Below are 17,980 nucleotides of genomic sequence, written 5' to 3'. Positions count from 1 at the left end.
CAACAAAGACTTTTACTGGCATTCAAGAGAACCGAGTTTTGTAACTGTTTTATTTTAACATCTGTAGAACTTGTAAGTCTGTTACGCATTACCCAATGACTGATTTATATTTCCATAATTAAAGCATCATTTTTCCGGTAAAACGCTCAACGGTGAGTGCTTGACTGCGCTTCCACTGGAATTTGACTCAGCTGTGTGTTGCTCAACTTCCTGGTAGTGATGCAACGAGACAGCCCACAGCCGATGAATCAAGAAGCCCACACTGTGATTTCCCATTCAGGCATGAGACAGAGCTCACAAATGCAACCGCACATGCACACACACTCGATCTAAAAACCACCCACCCGCCCCCGCGCACACTCAACGAGCTAATCAATGCTTCCCCCCTCTTCGGGCCATCGATCAAGGTAGGAATGAATAGTGAGGGAACGAAACACAAAGTAAATGAAGCTCCATTTTATTTCTCTGAAAGACAAACAATGCCAAGATGTTTTGGTCAATATGTTCAACAACAACTGTCAGCGAACAAAAGGCTGCCTTGACAGCATCTCCACCTTGGAGAGAATTCTTTGCACTCTGAATACCTTTTCTTTGAGCACACAACAACAACGACAACAAGAAGCCTTTTTTTATGCAATTAATTGCCAGCAAATCAATGGGAAAGCTCTCACTTAAAAGTGTGCAACAGTCTCACTTTGAATCAGGTAGTTTCCACTGATAGTCTGGTACGTGTTTCAATTGCTATTCTCGGATCCAGTGCTCATTAGTGGCTGTTAGGGGGTAGATGTATACATTGCACGCTCTTAATCTTGGGAAGGGTGCTGTCAGGGAAGAGAAAGCAATTGTTAGAGAAAGTGGTGCAATATTGGTAGAAGAACTGGAATTAATCGTTTTAACAATTGCTGTTAGAAAGCAGTTGTGTACCCAGAATATTCTAAGCATCATCTCTAGACAAGCCCAGTTTAAATAGGCTCCCTAGAACTCAACACAGAGCATGTGAGCCTCGAAAAATAGGAACTTAAAGGAGACCTGTTATGCTTTTTCATTTTTTCCCCCTTTCCTTCAGTGCGTTATATACCTCAGGTTCTTCTGCATGTAAAATGTTTAGACAGTGTCTCTCTTCCAGTGAAAACACTGCTCCTGAAGTGCCTGAAACACCCAATCAGTAGTCACACCTTCAATTATGTGACTTACTGACATCACACCATGTCATACATTAGCATAAGTTATGACTAAAAAGACAGGAGTGTTTCCTTCTTCCTTTCCTTCAATGGTGTGTATGTTTCTTGTGCATTTAAAAGTTATTGAAGGTTAAAGAGGTCAAAGTCATCAACAGCAGCAGCTCCTCTCTCCAACAAAAAACACTGCTCCTGAAACGCCTCATCAGTAGTCTCACCTTTATTTCCGTGACTTTATGACATCACACTGCATCACAATGTTAACGTATTTGCATGATTCAGCAGTTAGTTTGGCATTTAAAACTTAACTTAGCACGGCTGCTCTGCTGTTTTTAGCAGTGTTGGCTCAGGCATGTGCGAGCCGGCCAATCAGAGCAGACTGGTTACTCGGGAGGGCAGGCCTCAAAGAGACAGGAGCTAAAACAGAGCTTTTTCAGACAGAGGGGGAAATACAGTGTGGCAGCACTGCATGTGAGAAAATTGATGTGAAAATTAAAGCATATAAAACGTATTCTAGCAGTAACCACAAAATAAATGATGAACCTGAAAATGAGCATGATATGTCTCCTTTAATGGTTTGGCTTCCTAGATTCGGACACATATAGCTTGTGAGGCAATTAAAAAGAGGATTTAATGTGAGCAAAATGCTGGAAAAAAAAACATTTATTTACACAGAAGCGGAAGTGATCGCTCAAGTATATGGGATGTGAGCTGTTAGAGCGGCTAAATGCATCAGAACACTATAACTTCTAAATCCTTTGCAGGATAACAATCAGCGACAGGGAAATCGGTATTGCTGTGTCCGACAAACTAGGTAAGCATGAGGAGTGAAGTGTATATTCACACACCTCTACAGGCACTCATTGCTCATCATGGGGCTCCATAAATCCAACAGCAGCTAGGCAGTGGTGGGTAGAGGGGTGCACTGAATTTATGGACCTGGAGCACCAGAGGCAGAAGGAGAGGCATGAGCACTATGACAAAAACTTGACACAGCAGTGACATACAGGTGGCGTCGAGTGTGCGAGATGTGCACCGTGACAGGCAGGTTGGCGACAAAACATGTCATCTCTGACGCTGCAGTGGAACTACGGCGAGCCAGGCACTCGGAGAAGTGAGAGAGAGGCAGTCTGAATTAAACCGTAAATCAGATGCAGGGTGTTGTTTGTGTGGCGCTCACTCGCTATCCTGAGGAGAGAAGAGAAAAATCACAGTGATAGATGGACCGCGGGTAAGTGGATGCGAATATAGCACATGAGTGAGCTGTTAAACTCATTAGCCTCCGTTAAGACTTCCCACCCGCGCCAATTCTCAGCAGTTTTTCGACTGATTCACGAGTGTGCAAATGTTAATTCAGTTACGGGAGGGAGGCGGGAGGTAGATGCATCAGCTCCTTCTGGTTCACTCAACAATCCTAATGTTTGCTCAGCTAGAAACCCATACATCCTCCTCCCTGCGTGCGCATATGTGACAACAAAACAGGTGCGCACTGCCTGAATATTTCCCCCCTAGTTGAACGATTAAAAAAAAAACTTGGAAAAACAAAGTGCACTGAAACGCTATTGAGCACGACAGATTTGAACGGCTCTGAAAGGTCAAATACATCAGGATAAAGAAGAGACAAAAGCAGAACCCCGCGGGACTGGAGCTTTTGTTTAGAGAAATGTATTTATAATGGAATAAAAATGTCAACATAGGAAAATAAAGCATATAAAATTTAGCAGCCAGAGCCCTGCCATCTCTCTCAGTGGTCTCCCAGCGAAGGTCGCCCAGTGTTTCAGTGGGATTTGTTTTTAATTCTTACTCTACTGCTCCTCGTGCCTCCAAGGTAATTGGCAATCTCATTCCAACTACGCTTGATTTAGCACCCCTGTAAATGTTTTTTAGTGTTTAAGAAGTTTGCATCGGGTGCAGCGAGAGCCTTTCTTGCTCTCGTGGGTTTCTTAGTGACATTCAGCAAATGGATAGAAACTTCTTTTATAAAACTGGTAATGAAATGTGGGTGTTTTTTTTTCTTCTTTGTTTTTTTTGCTCTGCAATGTTGCCTTTAACGAGTTATTATATAAAGACATATAGAAACTGACTGGAGTTGCTTTTTTTCACCATGATGCTCACAATCTTTGTCCGTATGTGTGTTTCTAAATAATGTGCACATATACAAACATGATACATGATGGGTCTGTTTTCTCTCTGATCTATTGACACAATCAAGTTACTGTTGCAACATTTTGGACCATTACTGGGGAACCCTGTTGGTCATACTGTATTTACACACCATCTGTAGCGCAACAATCCTTCATTACTTGAGGATTAGGAGCGCCTCAGCACATGATAACATAAAGCCTTTTGTGTCTTCCCATACATTTCTGCGGGCGGTGCAGAATCAAACAGATTGCAGGCTGTTTCAAACACCAGCGTGTTCTTGTGGGAGCTCAGACTCACTGCAGACCTGAGTCGAAATGCCATCTGAAGTCCTCAAACACACTTTCACAGCGACTGACTGAGCTGACATTAAAAAAAAGAGCCCTCACACAGAAACTCTGCTCGTTTGTGATTCCAGTCAGCCGAATGTTCAGAGTCGTCTGTTCACTGAAAAATCTGTATTAGTACAGTTGCGCTAATACTGCAGTCCACTCCAGGTCTGTCAGTGCTCAATCCACCACAGTGTCACATGTTCATCAGCCTCTGAAACAGCAAGCCAATCATGGGCAGTCATGCAATAACAGGTGCTTCAAAAAACTATAGAGGCAGTCTGGGTGAACTCATACGTGGGAGATGTAACTGTGCAGATGGAATGATAAAATAACTGACAGGGAGGATTCAACGATAACAGTGTGACACATCTGTGTGTGTGTGTGTGTGTGTGTGTGTGTGTGAGATGACATGACAGTTATAAGAATAGGTAGACACAGTAAATGATCTCTAATGTGTTTTACTGTCTTGGAGAGGAAACTGCTCCTTCCCAATATTTGACTTATTCCTCCATCGGTTATCACAGTTTTTACCCTAAGAGAAATGGTAAGTCTAGAGGCAAAACTGAGGATTAAAGGGACACCCCAAACTCAAAAATATATTTATTATGTGTAGTGCCATTTACCTTTCTAGATTGTTTTGGTCTGAGTCGCAGTGTTTTGGAGATATTGGCTGTAGAGATGTCCGCCTTCTCCTGAATGCACTGGAAGTAGATGGCACTCGGCCCAAAGCGCCCCAAAATTACATAAAAAAAACTGCAGAAATAATTATCCATAGACCTTATTGTGAGCAGTTTCATGCAGGATCTATATTCTTTCACTGCACAAGGGAGCGTGGATCTACCCATGGTTGAGCATACTAAGCTACAATAACTAAGCAAGCTACCATTACAGTTCAGCGGAGGATGATGACATTACGGTTTACGCTGTGCGCTGTCAGGAACGGGCTCTCGTTACAAACTTGGTCTTTCACTCAGATGGACGTGTTTTTGCAGGATGTTGGCAGTGCATGAGCTCTGTGACCGTCTCAACCCTGTTTGGGTGGTTGTGCAGTTTTCTGCCAGAAAGCCTTTTGGAAAGTTAGGCCTTCAGGTTATACAGTATAAAAATACACCACTACATTTCTCATTGTAAGTTGTCCAAGATGAATGAATATTTTCAGCTTTCAGTTAGGTTAGGTTTAGGCAATAAAACCACTTGGTTAGATCACCTAAATGAAAAATAATCTCTGTCTCTGGAATGACTAGATACCCTGTGCGAGCCTACGAGAACCTGCATCATGGCACAGAAAACACTCGGTGTAACACAGTGTTGTCACAAACATCATCCATTAGCAGATGCACGATTCCCTCTGCAGGGTATAAACACATAAAGTTCCAACATAAAACTGCTCACAACAAGGTCTGTGGATTATCTTTAGTAACCAGGTCATGATTTTTGTTGAGTTTTTCAAATTGGCACTACAGTTTGCTGAGGGCCATCTAGTTTCTATTTCATTCGAAAGAAGGCTGACCTCTCTCCAGCCGACACTCCAAACCTTCGGTAAAACACACCAAAGACATCTAGATGGATCAATAGCACGACAGGGAGTATGAAAATTCATGTACTTTTGATTTCGGGGTGAGCTGTCCCTTTGCTTTTTGAAGGCTTAAAAGCCCTTTCACTCTCAGACTTGGAAACAATTAAGTTCTTGATGGAAGAGGATGCTGAATTGTCCGCCAGATTTTAAAGTTCTTTCTCTCAAGGAGTCGTACTCTTTGTGATGGGCGATCTCAATTCTGTGTGTCTTTGTGAACTTTGCAAAATTAATGTCTGCTTCTCTATGTGTCAAAGAGAAATGTCGCTGCCTTCTATATTTGTGTGTGAGAGACATATAGATTTTGTGACATGTAAAGAGTGAAATGTGTGAAAAACAAAGCAACCAACAAACCCCCCCCCCCCGCCCCAAAACATAATGAATAATCAAGATACTGGACACCAACATTCACTCCTCTCCCTGCCTGCTACCATCTACAGACAGCTTCTCACCATGACAACCTGCAGGTAAGACAGAAAGTGAGCGCGGTTTAATAACAGTACAGGAGAGATACTGCGGCGGTACCTTCAAGCAGTGTCGAGTTGGTGGCCTAGTTTTTGAGGGACGGTGATTGACAGACCCTGATGGGCAGATTCCATATGATGGACACATCAGAGATAAGCGCAGAGCAGTGTAGACACGTGGATGACCGCTGATTCCCACTGTGCAACAGTCAGGCTATCATACAGTAACAGTCAAACCGGTGGCTTCAGGGGGAAATATGAAGTCACATGGCACACTCTAGGCAGAAAGTCAGCCAAGACTGGTGGCTCGTTTTTGTTGTTTCACAACCTGTTTCATTCTTTGACACTTTAATCAGAAGAGAAAGATCTTCATTGACAGTTTTTTTTAAATACAGAAACAAATGTATTCATGACTGAATAAACACAATAAACAAACTGACCATGTCTGGTCTGTTTTGCTTTGTTTATATGTGGCGGACCCTGCCACCTTTCTAGCTTCAAACAGTGTTCCGGGGACCTTATTTTCCTCTGAGAGCAGCTTGTTCGTTTAGTGATGGAAAAAAAATATATATTTCTGAGCTTTTGTTATCAGCTCATATTAAGATCCTGGGCTGGGATTTCTTATCCAAAACTAAATATGTGTCCCATTAAAGACCTGATTAATATATTCTAAGTTTGGTTTAGCTTTTTTGCTAATGTGAGCGTGAATATGAGCTGATCTGAACTGAAACACTCCTCAACAGCAGTGTGTAAAACTTCACATTCAATAAAGGTTTAACTGCATTGACATTCCCAAGAACTCAAGCACAACTGCTGATAGAAAAACCTCTTTCACTTTGCGTTTTGGTTGGCTCTGATAAATGCTGGGGTTTCGTTGGGTTTTCACTGGCTCGTCCTTGTGAAACATTATTCAAAACACGTGAGAGGGAGAGGAAATAGGAGACTGTGTGTATATTTTTAAGTGAGAGACCATTAAGAGGACAAATGATGAGACAGTGAATGCATCATGGCGTCAAAGATGCGGGACAGATGGAGGAGAAAGTAACACAGAGAGAAGAAGGACGTCGATGGATGTCTTTGTGTTTGTGTATTTTAAGCAGGTATTCAAAACAGGAAATCACTCTTTCAGCCACCATTTCAGCAGATGATCGTCCGATGAGCACCTGCCGACACCTCTGGACATGCATCGCTGTCTTTCAGAGATACCAACAGTTAAAACATTTTTTAATAGAATATCACTACTATAAAAGAAGTCCATGTGTCTGTGTGTGTGTATATGTCTCTGTTTGTTCTCTAGGTTCAGTTGAGTTTGTTGTCTTCTCAAGGCCGTGGTGCTTTCTTCAGCCACAAGATAATACTTATGGTTTTTTTGGCACTTTCAAAATAAAAAGGTTTTGAAGGAATGACCTTGCATTAGTCTGTTCATCTTTGCAGCTCTTCAGAGGCAATATACGTTCATACAGTAAATTGTCAGGTAAAAAAACGGAAACGGGTTGAAAGTTTTTCTCTTTTAAAGAACAATAGAATAACAATATTCAGTACTGATAATAAAACAGAGGACAGAAATAATTTAAAAAGGAGAAAAAAAGAAACAGCACAATGATAAATGACTGAAAATACTGCATAGTACAAATGCCCCGTAGCTGTTTTTGTCTGTCCTGTTTTACACGGTACAAAGGGCCAACAGGGACAGACCGCAACAAGATAGACTCATCAGTTTCTCCTATGACGAAGGAAAAAATTCACCCCAGGAGAATCCAAAACTGACTACCGGCTGTTGCCTCGAGGGCAAAACAAAGTTTGCAGCCTTGTCCTGCCCTTTAAGATCAAGCTTCCGAAATGGCTGAATCAAAACACCATATGATCTTTGTTCCCTGGAAAGTAGAGAGGTGGCTTTTGGGAGAGAGTCGACCAGGCGCTATTCAGGTTCACTACTATTTGTGGTCTTGTCCCACTCTATGCTCTCCTCACTGTGCGTGGGAGAAGGGAGGGCCCCGGTGGCCCCCGCCGGACGCATCCTCAGTCCCTGGAAGCGCCGGCACTCAGGGCAAATGCGGATGTGGCTGCACCCCCTCGCAACCAGGGCAGCCTCCTGTGCCAGTCTGTGGGAGAGGGGTTCAGGCAGTCCGGTGCCCCCGCACAGCTTGCCATTGCTGAGGCTGACGGCGGCAGCTCGCGCCCGACGCTCCTCCAGGGGTAAGGGCCGCGGACGCATCAATGAAGCTGCCCGCCGGCGCCTCACCTGCAGGCTGTCGCGACACAGGACGATCCCCTGGAGCTCCCGCAGCATCTCCTCACACACTGACTGCTGCAAGCACACACACAGGGAGAAAAAGATAGAGGGAGAGGGGGATAAGAGAGGGAGAGAGAGAGGGAGAGAGGCCAGACAACTCACTGACTGACTGACTTGATCAGGACAGACTGGAGGACGTCACAGACACACAACACATACATCTCACGGCTATCTGTATGTAGTGGGAACAACAGTCAAAATAACAACACATATAGTACATGTTTGTCAGACACATACAGACACGTAACGCACACATTTTATCTCCTGCACTGATGATGGAGCGCTGCACTGGGTATCTACAAGATGTAAACTCAAAACAATGACAGACATGAAACTGCAGCTCAAGAGCAAAGCAGGAGAATCTAATCATCAATACACACATGCTGCACAGGCGCACGGTTACAACTATACAGACACACACAGGTATAAACCCAAACACACACGCACACACACACACACACACACAAACACACACACACACACACAAACAAACAGAGGGATCACAAGTTAGAGCGAGACATCGATCTGTGCTTCTCAAACAGAAGAAATCACATGAGTTGGTTTTTTGACTTTCACATTCTGAACGTTTATTGAATTAAAAGCACAGTGTGGAGTCCATTCGAAAAGACAGTTATCAGATCTTTCTCTCTAAAGGGACCACATCGGAAATAATTATAACACTGCATGCACTGTCTTTCTCTGATGTTTTGCTGGGCCGTTTCTCTTTTTTTTTTAATGCCGTCCTTGCTCCAAGAAAAACTCAGAAGTGCTCAGTCACTAAAAGGAACGATACATTTCCGATAAATGTGTCCTGATGAAAACGGACACATGCTGTGTGAAGCTACATCGAAATTTATTGGATTATATATATTATTCTGAATTATAATGTCTATAGTTTGTAGGATTATAATAGTCACACACACTATCTGTGTAAACCACTTCAAATTTCTGATAATAGAAAATGCTTAAAGTTGCCTTTTTTCTCTGTGTGATGAAGAAATTAATTGTATTGATGGTCCGTTATTAAAGGCGCACTATGTAGCTATAGGGGGTAAAAAATCTAACTCAGGAAAATAATATTTACAATACTAATCATGGTGATGCAGCAGTTATTTGCTATAAATAGACGCCATCGATAGGAAATATGATCCCAGAACACTGTTAGATGTTAGATAGGTAGCTGCTTAGAAGGGACCTGCTAACACAAACAGTAGTTTGTAAGTCGTTTGTTTATACAGTTGTGAAAATCAGTAAGTGAACATTTTTCTCTTTCCTTTCCTTTTCTTTTCTGTAAACTTCTCCCTCAAACCTACATAGTGCGCCTTTAAAGTTCTGGTTGCATCGTCCATCGTTCACCACTGCAGGAATGAACGGCCTCTGGCCTCTAGATGTGCACACAATGCCAGACATCTTTCAAGTAAAAAGATAATTGGATTAAGGCTCACATAAAACAATCACGAGTAAAACCTCATTGGCGGCACCCTGTCCGCACATATCTCCATCAATGAGATCCAGCTACATTCAATATGCTACATTATATCTACAAATCTATGTAATATATATAAAAGAATCTACTATGGCTATGAATAGATAATAATCAAATATATGCATGTACTCTGAGTGAGGTAAAAGTGAGGTATATCTTTGGTTTTGTGCTGGTTATGACTCATAAGCCCAACAGAGAGAGGGAGCCGAGAGGAGGAAGAAGAGGAAGAAGATTCCTGCTACACTTCCTGTCAAAGCCTAGCAGCTCTGTGGGGGGGAGGGTACCAGGGAGGGGAGAGGGAGACAAAGCAGATGCAGGTTAGATAGCCCTCTCTCACCTCATTTCCCGGCGCCTGCCTTAACATCCAGACAAACTCCAGCACCGCCATGAAAATAGCCACCAGCAGGCCGCACACCAGCACCACGAAGATCCCGCCGATGTTCTCCATGCCCAGACCTGCAGACAGCAAGGCGAGGGGTGAGAGAGGTGACGGGGAGAGCGACAGAAAAGGCAAAGATAAAGCCGAAAAAGAAGCTGATGAGGATTAAGCGGAGACAAACCTTTGGCACGGTGGTCCTCCTCCTTTGGACATTTTCCACCGTCCCACCATTTCCTCTTGAGGATCTCTAAACGATTGTCCTCCTGCATTTTGAGGATGGCCAGGTCGAACTCATCACGGTACACCGAGCCTGCGAGGAAGAGAGGTAATAAGCTCACAACTGCACGCAAAATCTACTCGACTGGCACTTTATCGGTTGAGGATTGTATCAGGGAGGTGGTACTTTTGTTAGTATCACCTCAATCGAGGTTCCTAGCGAGCTGAACTGAGATGAAACGGTTGAGTGAAAACACTTCAGACCGCCGATCAGTCAGAGAGAAACATCATTTGTGCAACATGCTGCACCTTATTATTTACTTATTGAAAATGACAGCCCGCAAAAAACTGTGGCCTGGTCGAGGGTTGAAGTGTTCTCGTCTATTGTTGCCGTGTGTCTGTGTCACGTTGCAGATGATGTCGCGGCTGCATCACCCAATGCTGTCATGAGGAACAGCTAAAGAATCCCACCAACGCTGAGGGGGTGAGAGAACTGAGGAAAAAGTACCCGGTAACAAAAGCACTTCGAGTGGAGTCAAACTGTACCATGAAGTGTAAAACAAAGCAAAAGTAGTCCATTACAACTATGCTTCCTTTGATGAACATGAAGTCATCTTGCGTTGAATACAATAAAAGTATCGAGTAGATTATGTCTAAATAACACAATTTCCTTCAACAGCTGCTTCTCTCTTGATGATATCTTCATAACGTCTCCCTCTGATTCGCTGTGGTAAATTTGAAATGATGTCACTCCCTTAGGAAACTTTTGTTACAACAGCAACAACAACAACAACAACAACAACAACAAAATCAAGATTTCAAATATAAGATTAAAGGGCTCTCAGTGTTCTGCGGGTCACGTCAAAGTTTGGAACATCATCCAGTAAAGACTTGAGTTTATCTTCCCTTTATGGATCAAAGGCAGAGAAATTAATCTTGTTTACTTTAAGGTAAACGCCCGCAGTTTGACTCCAGCCTCAGATCAAAGTGTGTGTGAAGCCTGTGTTTACTACTTTTCAGAGCAGCCGCGGAGTCGAGCCGAAACAGTCCCGCACTCAACCGGGAACAATATTTCAAATTCCCGTTCTCTCGTCTTTTCTCTCCCATCACAGCGTGGAAACAGCCGCTCTATTAAAGTCGGGCACGAAGTCTCTCCTAGTTTCTCACTGTTTGCATCATTTTCTCCCATGATGGCAGCTAATGGTTCGGCTTTTCCGAGGCTTTTCTTTCAATTACGCTCTCCATTGTGACGTTTACGGTGTATCCTCCAACTAATGCCCCTGCTCTCTCCGTTCCCTTCTTCTTAGCTTCAATGTGAATTATACAGTGTATTCCAGACAAAAAACAGGAGCTTTTCTTCAATCTACCCTGAACTTCCTCTCCCCTCTTGCTTCTCCAATAAACTGTCTGAGCTGCTGATATCCATCAAGTCTCCTCTACTTACTTTTAATCCCCTCTTTCCTCCATCATCTCCACCCAACTCACCCACTGGCATGCCGATGCCGTAGCCCTTTGTGTCCAGCAGTCCTCCGATCTGAGTCAGGTTGCAGTTCCTCTGACGGTAGTACTCGTTCATGGTGCTCTCCAGCAAGTAGGCGTAGTTGGAGTTGAGGACACGGGCGATGCCCTCCTCTGTGCTCTTCACGAACACGCTGGGCTGCTTCGAGTGCATGAAGTTCCACATGCGCTGGTAGGTCTGGTAGCGAGAGTTCTGCAGAAAGTCAGATGTGGGAGGAAATAAAAAGTCTATCAGTCTCAGGTGCATATTTCTTTCTGTTTCGCAGAGGTGAAGGTTGGTTTTTCATTTATTTTTCATTTCCTTGACTGATGGGTTTATTCAAACGCTCTGATTTCTCCTGCACTTAAATGTGAATGTTTCTCTTTGGCACTTCTTTTTCCACTTGAGTTTAAAACAGACTCTTCACTTAACATCGCACACCCTGTCCTCTTCTTTCACTCGGCCTGCCTTCTCTGACTCATTCAAGGTCCATTGGATGTGAAAAGGAAGACGAGGATAACGTCTCTCTTTTCTTCCCATATCATCCCTCACTGTCTCTCTCCCTGTAATACACTTTGTTTCTCGCACTCTCTCTCGCGCGTAGGTCAACTCTGAGGGGATGAAAGAGGACAGTGTGTGCCTCTCTCAGGGCCCCGGACGGTGCCCCATCTCCCCAAGGAGAAGGATATTGAATGGTTGTGGCAAGGAACAGACAGGAAACAGATAAAACCTGTGGTTAAAGGAGGAAGACAGGAAGGACAGGGAGGTGATGAGGACGATAACATCGCTGATGGCCCATTGATCACTGCAGGCTCTTAGGTGAGCCGGTGTGTATGTGTGCGGCTTTGATTTAAGGGTTCAAACAATCTATCACCGGTAATGATGTGTTTAACCTCTGACCTGGAAGAAGGTCATTGTGGATCCTCCGTGCATGGTGCCGTACTCGATCGCCGTCTGATCTGCCAGGTCGTCCACGGACTCTATCGGCACCTCCATCCTCTGGACTGTTAGGAAGGCAGCCAGGTTGGCGGTGTAGGATGAAATGATGATTAATGTGAAGGCCCACCTGTGGAAGGAAAGCAGGGGACAGGAACATATGTATTCACCTGTAAACGTATGTAAATGGGCAGGCTGGTGTATGAAGATAAATTGTCTGGGTGAAAAGTGTAGGAGGATTAAAATAACTGCGCACCTGAGAGGAGGAGACACGGCAGGACTTTCAGTGGATGGATGAATGGGTGGGGGTGTATGGGTGAAGGTGACAATGCTCGGTTTGGATGAAAGGAAGTGAAGTTTAAGCTGCAAAGGCAGACATACACAGACAACAGCTGCGTTTACACGGACCATAATATTCCATAATCAGAATAAACGCAAACTCAATCGGAAGAGACTGATGCAATCTTGACCTGATCGGAAGGAAGTGTTTGATCAGATTGAGAGCGGCGGTTCGAAGCTTTGATATTACGCTCATTTCTCTCCGGTTGGAATAAATATATTCATGACATCATAGGTGAACTGGTCTGTGGAATGCACAAAATTGTTGGAGGTCACCTTGATGGTTGAAAGGCTCCAAACAGAAGTTGTACAAACAAGTGTTTGAAGAAGGGATTGAGGCTGGAATCCACTGAACCACTGACCGAATCAAAAACTGCTGGAGAAGTTTGAGGGCAACCAACTAACCCAGACAAGACTTATGGATGATCTGATGCCAGAGAGCGAAGATTGGTGAACATGACGTGACATCGTATGAGGCTACTGTTCCTACTCAAGAGGACTGCAGCATTACAGTTAAATTCAATCTTGACAGCTAACTTCACAAAAATATGTTAGCTAAACAAGCATAAAAAGAGTATTGACAGCTGGAAAAAAACTTCTTCTTATATTTCAAGCAGATTAGATGCTTCACAGTGGACTGAACCACTTTCCACATGGCGAAAAAGTTATATTCTGTTTAAATGCCTGGTGAATGTAAACACACATCTGTATTACATCACTTTTTATGTGTTCTTGTAAACAGTTTAATTAGAATCTCTAACCAGAATGATTTCGATCAGACTGTCCACACAAACGCAGCTGCTGTCTCATGTATGCGCATGCACACTGCCATCACTATCTCATCTTGACCCCTGATGTCCTGGAAATCTGAAATGAAGCTTCACATCAAAGATGAAATGCATTCCGCGATGGAGCAATATGCACAAAGTTAAATTGAATGTGTGGATTTGAAAGATGAAAAACATGCACTCGTGTTTGCACTGACCAGACGCCGCTGACACAACGCGTGGAGAGAGCTCTGGGAGCGATGGTGGATCCCTGCTGCATGAAGCCTCCGACAGGGAACCAGAAACTGTTGCCGAGCGAGTACTGGTTGATCAGCAGGTTACAGCGACCTTTCAGACAGGGGTGAGGGTTGTACCACTCGTAAGGTGTCAGTCTGGGGAGTCAATGGAGGGAGAATCAGAGGAGGAAAACAGCCAGCAAGAGCAGGGATGAGAGTTGGGTTAAGCATTCTGACGAGAGCAAAAACTCCAGAGACGGAGAGCGAGCGGAGTGGAAAAAGAAAGGCAGAGACAGAAGAGGTGCAACACAGCTTTAACAATCAACCGCAGCACAAAGTCACCTTGGCTCTCCCGAGAGAGAATCAACCCGCTTTTCTTTCCCCATGTGCTGCCTACTTAAACAGCGGGGGTGAGGGAAACTTAATTGGTATGTTGGAGTGGTGCTTCGCGAAGCTGAAGTTATGTGACAACTCTGTTGCGTGCTAAAAAAAAGGTGCAGAATTTTCTTTGGATCTGCTGGAAAAGTATTTATGGTTTATAAGGACAGCTACATAGCTAGCATAGTTACTGTAGCTATTGAATTATTTGCATTATTACCATATTAATACTGTAAATATGAATTTTCTCAGTTAGATTTTAGATAGCGCACCTCTATGTGGCTACCATTACTGCTGAAAATCTACCTTTGTGACTTGTGCGACAAATGTCCTCAGACAAGCTAATATATCAAAGTTTTATTCATGATTGCCTACTTCCTTCCTGATTCTCTCTGACTCTTTCCTGGAAGTTACATTGACAGACGACCAAATGAAAGGTACCTCAAAATCCCAGAGTTAAGTATATGACCAATTTTAAGTTGTTAAAACTGTTTAAGCTTGTGCAACTTAGATTTGAATCTACGTGTATGTAATCATTCCTCCTATTCATAAATTTAATGGGAAACTCTGTCTTGATGTTTCCCTGGACTGTGTTTCCTGAGCTGTGGAGGAGAAAAAAATAGTATCACAAATGAAGGAATTTCATCTCACAAACTGACTGTAACATCAGTAGTGACACACACTTGATTTGTTCAATACAGACTGCTGAAGCCTAGTATTGTTTTTATTTTTTTGCAATTTCCGCACAGAAAAGGGATTTAGTTCCTGTCCCTTCAACTGGAATTGCATTAGGAAGGGATCACTTTTGACCAGAAACAATTACTGTTGTTGTTGACATTACAGCAGAGCACCTATAAAACTCTCTTCAGAGAGGTAATACATCTACCTGTCTGGGGGATGATAACTCGGTTTCAGTTGGTGTTACATAAATACATAAGGTGTCTTCATAAGATGATTTAATAATGTTTCCATTGTATAAGCGGTGATATTCTGTGCCGGTTCCCTCCCTGACCAGCAGGTGTCAGTATGACGCTGGAGACCTGCCGCGGGGAGGAGAACGTCTCTTTTCTCCATCGGGTGGAGGAACGAGAGACTCAAGAGAGGTGAGGGAGCAGACACCTGTTTCCTCCCCCAAACAAACGTTTTTGTGTTCTCACCCTCTGTTCTCCTCCTCCCTCTTTGTTTGTGTCTCACTTGATCTCCGAGTGTGTTTTACTGGTGTGCTCTTTACCTGGCCACCAGAAAGAGGACGCAGCTGACAGCCAAGTAGGCCAGGAGCATGAAGAGCCAGACTCCAGGGGAGAAGGGATCCAGGAAGGAGAAGTAACCAGGCCTACGTCCCTGAAACACACACAGACACACACAAAGTGAAGGGTTAAAATCATTATTGCCTGCGCAGACTGCACCACTTTGATCCTGTGTTCAAATCAAACAAGCCGACAAAACATGGCCTGCAGATGAACCAGGAGGTGGGAGGTTAAATGCTTTCTTGTAGAGGTGAAGATGAAGTAATTAGCATGTGAAAGAACCTCTAAGTCTCTTACGTCACCTCTGTACAGTGAGCGCGGGGATTAACTGAAGTGAAATGTTGCTGAATTTCAGCCTCGGGCCCAATTTGGTCCGTGTTTAACAATTTAACAATCGAGTGCCGCCTGTGTAATCTGGAAAAGATGAAAAAGGTGACTGGGACAGTAAATAAAGGGATTGTGATGTGATAAGCATAGCTTTTCCTGTCCTAAACTGATAGCACTATAATTATATGAATCTCATTTGCATGTAAACATTCAGATCAACATCGTATGAAAGCACAAACTCAGTCTCCCATGAACTGTCAACAGAGTGGCACAGGGCTGGGTATTGATTCAACATCGCAGATAAGAGGTTTTATTTCAGGGATTCTGGCACTGAAAACAAAAAATTCAAAATCACTGAATAAATGGACCTAACAACTTCCTGTTAATCAGTATACAGCACGCTTTCACATGAAATTACATTTGATAGGGGCAATTAGAAGTCAGAATTATTAACACCAGCAGTCAGCACGAGGTTCAACGCCGCATAGAGAGAAAGGTCAAAAAAGCGAGTAAACCATTACAGCTACATTAAAAACAAATTCATTTTATGTGACCTATAGTTGACGTCCCCTGTATGGCTGGGAGCTCAGGGAGAAGAAAAAAAAAGGGAAAGAGGGCAATATCTTTGGCTAGCTCTGCCAAAGCAGCTACGTATGGGATTGAACTGGTAACCAGTGGTGGAGGAGATAAAGTGTGTCCGCAGCTAGGAGACCAGTGTGAATATAGCAGCTAACTCCTAATGTTTCATTATTACCAACAGCATTGTCCTCTAAATGAAACCAATTACTGGTGAGCCACTGCCAAGTATGAGAGTGATTGTCTGTGCTTATTTATGTGTGTGTGGCGCTCATATTTCTTATGTGCATATAGCGCAGCGAGGGAATATTAGCCATTTACACACGGATGCACGTCCACCATCTGTTAATGACTCTGAAATGGAGGTGGCTCTCAGGGCCGGCAAGACAGTTAAACAGCCGAGGTGATCAACAACCAAATGTCCAAGAGTTGTTAAGAGAAGGACGCACTCGATTACAGAGAACTTCCTCATCGTCAGCGTCAATGTTATGTCTTTGTCCTCAGTGTGTTTTATAGGTTCTTGTGCATATCAGAGATCGTGAAAAGGTGAAAAAGGTCTAAGGCTGCAACAACAGAAGCTCCTCTCTCCCACAGAAAACACTGCTCCTAGAATGCCTCGTCAGTAGTCCCGCCTTCAATTCTGTGACTTTGTGACATCACACTTCATCACCATGTCACACATCAGCATAATGTACAGCTAGCAGTTAGTTTGGTATGTGAGAATTGATTAAGCATAGTGGCTTTGCTGTTGTAAGCGGCGCTGGCTCAGGCATGTGTGAGCTGACCAATCAGAGCGTACTGGGTTTTCAGGGGGGGAGCTTACAGAGACAGAGCATTAAAGCATGTAAACGTTCTAGTAGTAACTCAAAATAAAACAAATAAGCATAATATGTCTCCTCTAACAACACAAATCCCAATAAGGTTATCCAAAACACTACAGTATCAAATTTCTGAGGCCCTCGAAAATTTAATTTGCAGCAAGAGGGTGAAATTATTTGGGTGGGCATTTGTTATGATAAACGAATCCCCATTTAGACTGGCGCAGAGACCAAAAAATTCATTAATGCGTCTGTAATCACTTGCATATTAGTGGTGCAGAAAGCAGGAGAGGAGAGTGACATTCAGCATAATTTTTTGAGAGATTAAAATCTGCCTGCCAGATCCTAATGCGTGTCCGTCTATCTATAGAGTGTGATGCTCAAGATGATGATGATAGCTGCCTGAAAATAGAACAGTGGAGTGGTGAAACACCCAGTGGCCATCTGAGAGGTCCTGAGACACTTCTGTTGTAGTATCACTGCCAGGCTGCCGCTCACTGGCGCTGGGATTATAAGGTAACAGCATGATGTGCTGACTTGAGTCCTCCTGTTTGCTGGTCCAGTTTGGTGCATGCTGAATCAGCATTTTGTTAACTGCTTGCCCCGCTTGTCCACATCTTAAGCTCCCACCAAGGTGCCATTATTAAGATGAAGAGAGCTGTGGAATCTCCCGAACTAACAGATGGTGAATAAATGAAGGTGCAGGAGAGCAGATCAGAAATAGAGACGGAGAGGAATGTAAGGCGAGACAAGAGATTACGAAGAAAACAGGAAAACAGCAGGAGCTGCCGAGAA

General features: G+C 43.6%; 1 protein-coding gene across 7 annotated transcripts in view; it reads right to left on the bottom strand.

The window, feature by feature from the left end:
- Positions 1–6,761: 6,761 nt before the first annotated feature.
- grik4 (glutamate receptor, ionotropic, kainate 4) overlaps positions 6,762–17,980 on the bottom strand; it is a 339,847-nt gene continuing 328,628 nt past the window's right edge. For 5 of the 7 annotated variants that reach the window (XM_030406054.1, XM_030406044.1, XM_030406064.1 and 2 more), the window contains 7 exons: positions 15,449–15,558; positions 13,822–13,995; positions 12,462–12,627; positions 11,549–11,774; positions 10,029–10,157; positions 9,806–9,924; positions 6,762–7,997 (listed from right to left, as the gene is read on the bottom strand). In XM_030406054.1, coding sequence (XP_030261914.1) covers positions 7,608–7,997; positions 9,806–9,924; positions 10,029–10,157; positions 11,549–11,774; positions 12,462–12,627; positions 13,822–13,995; positions 15,449–15,558 — 1,314 coding nt within the window. In that variant the 3' untranslated portion in view covers positions 6,762–7,607. Of the gene's footprint in view, positions 7,998–8,022; positions 8,388–9,805; positions 9,925–10,028; positions 10,158–11,548; positions 11,775–12,461; positions 12,628–13,821; positions 13,996–15,448; positions 15,559–17,980 lie in introns of those variants that run through there. The other 2 variants (XM_030406072.1, XM_030406088.1) reach the window with 2 other exon arrangements.

The sequence above is a fragment of the Sparus aurata genome, chromosome 2 (genome assembly GCF_900880675.1).
Source record: "Sparus aurata chromosome 2, fSpaAur1.1, whole genome shotgun sequence".
Classification (NCBI taxonomy): domain Eukaryota; kingdom Metazoa; phylum Chordata; class Actinopteri; order Spariformes; family Sparidae; genus Sparus; species Sparus aurata.
The sequence above is the reverse complement of the archived record's forward strand: the minus strand, read 5'-3'. Positions and strand labels throughout refer to the sequence as shown.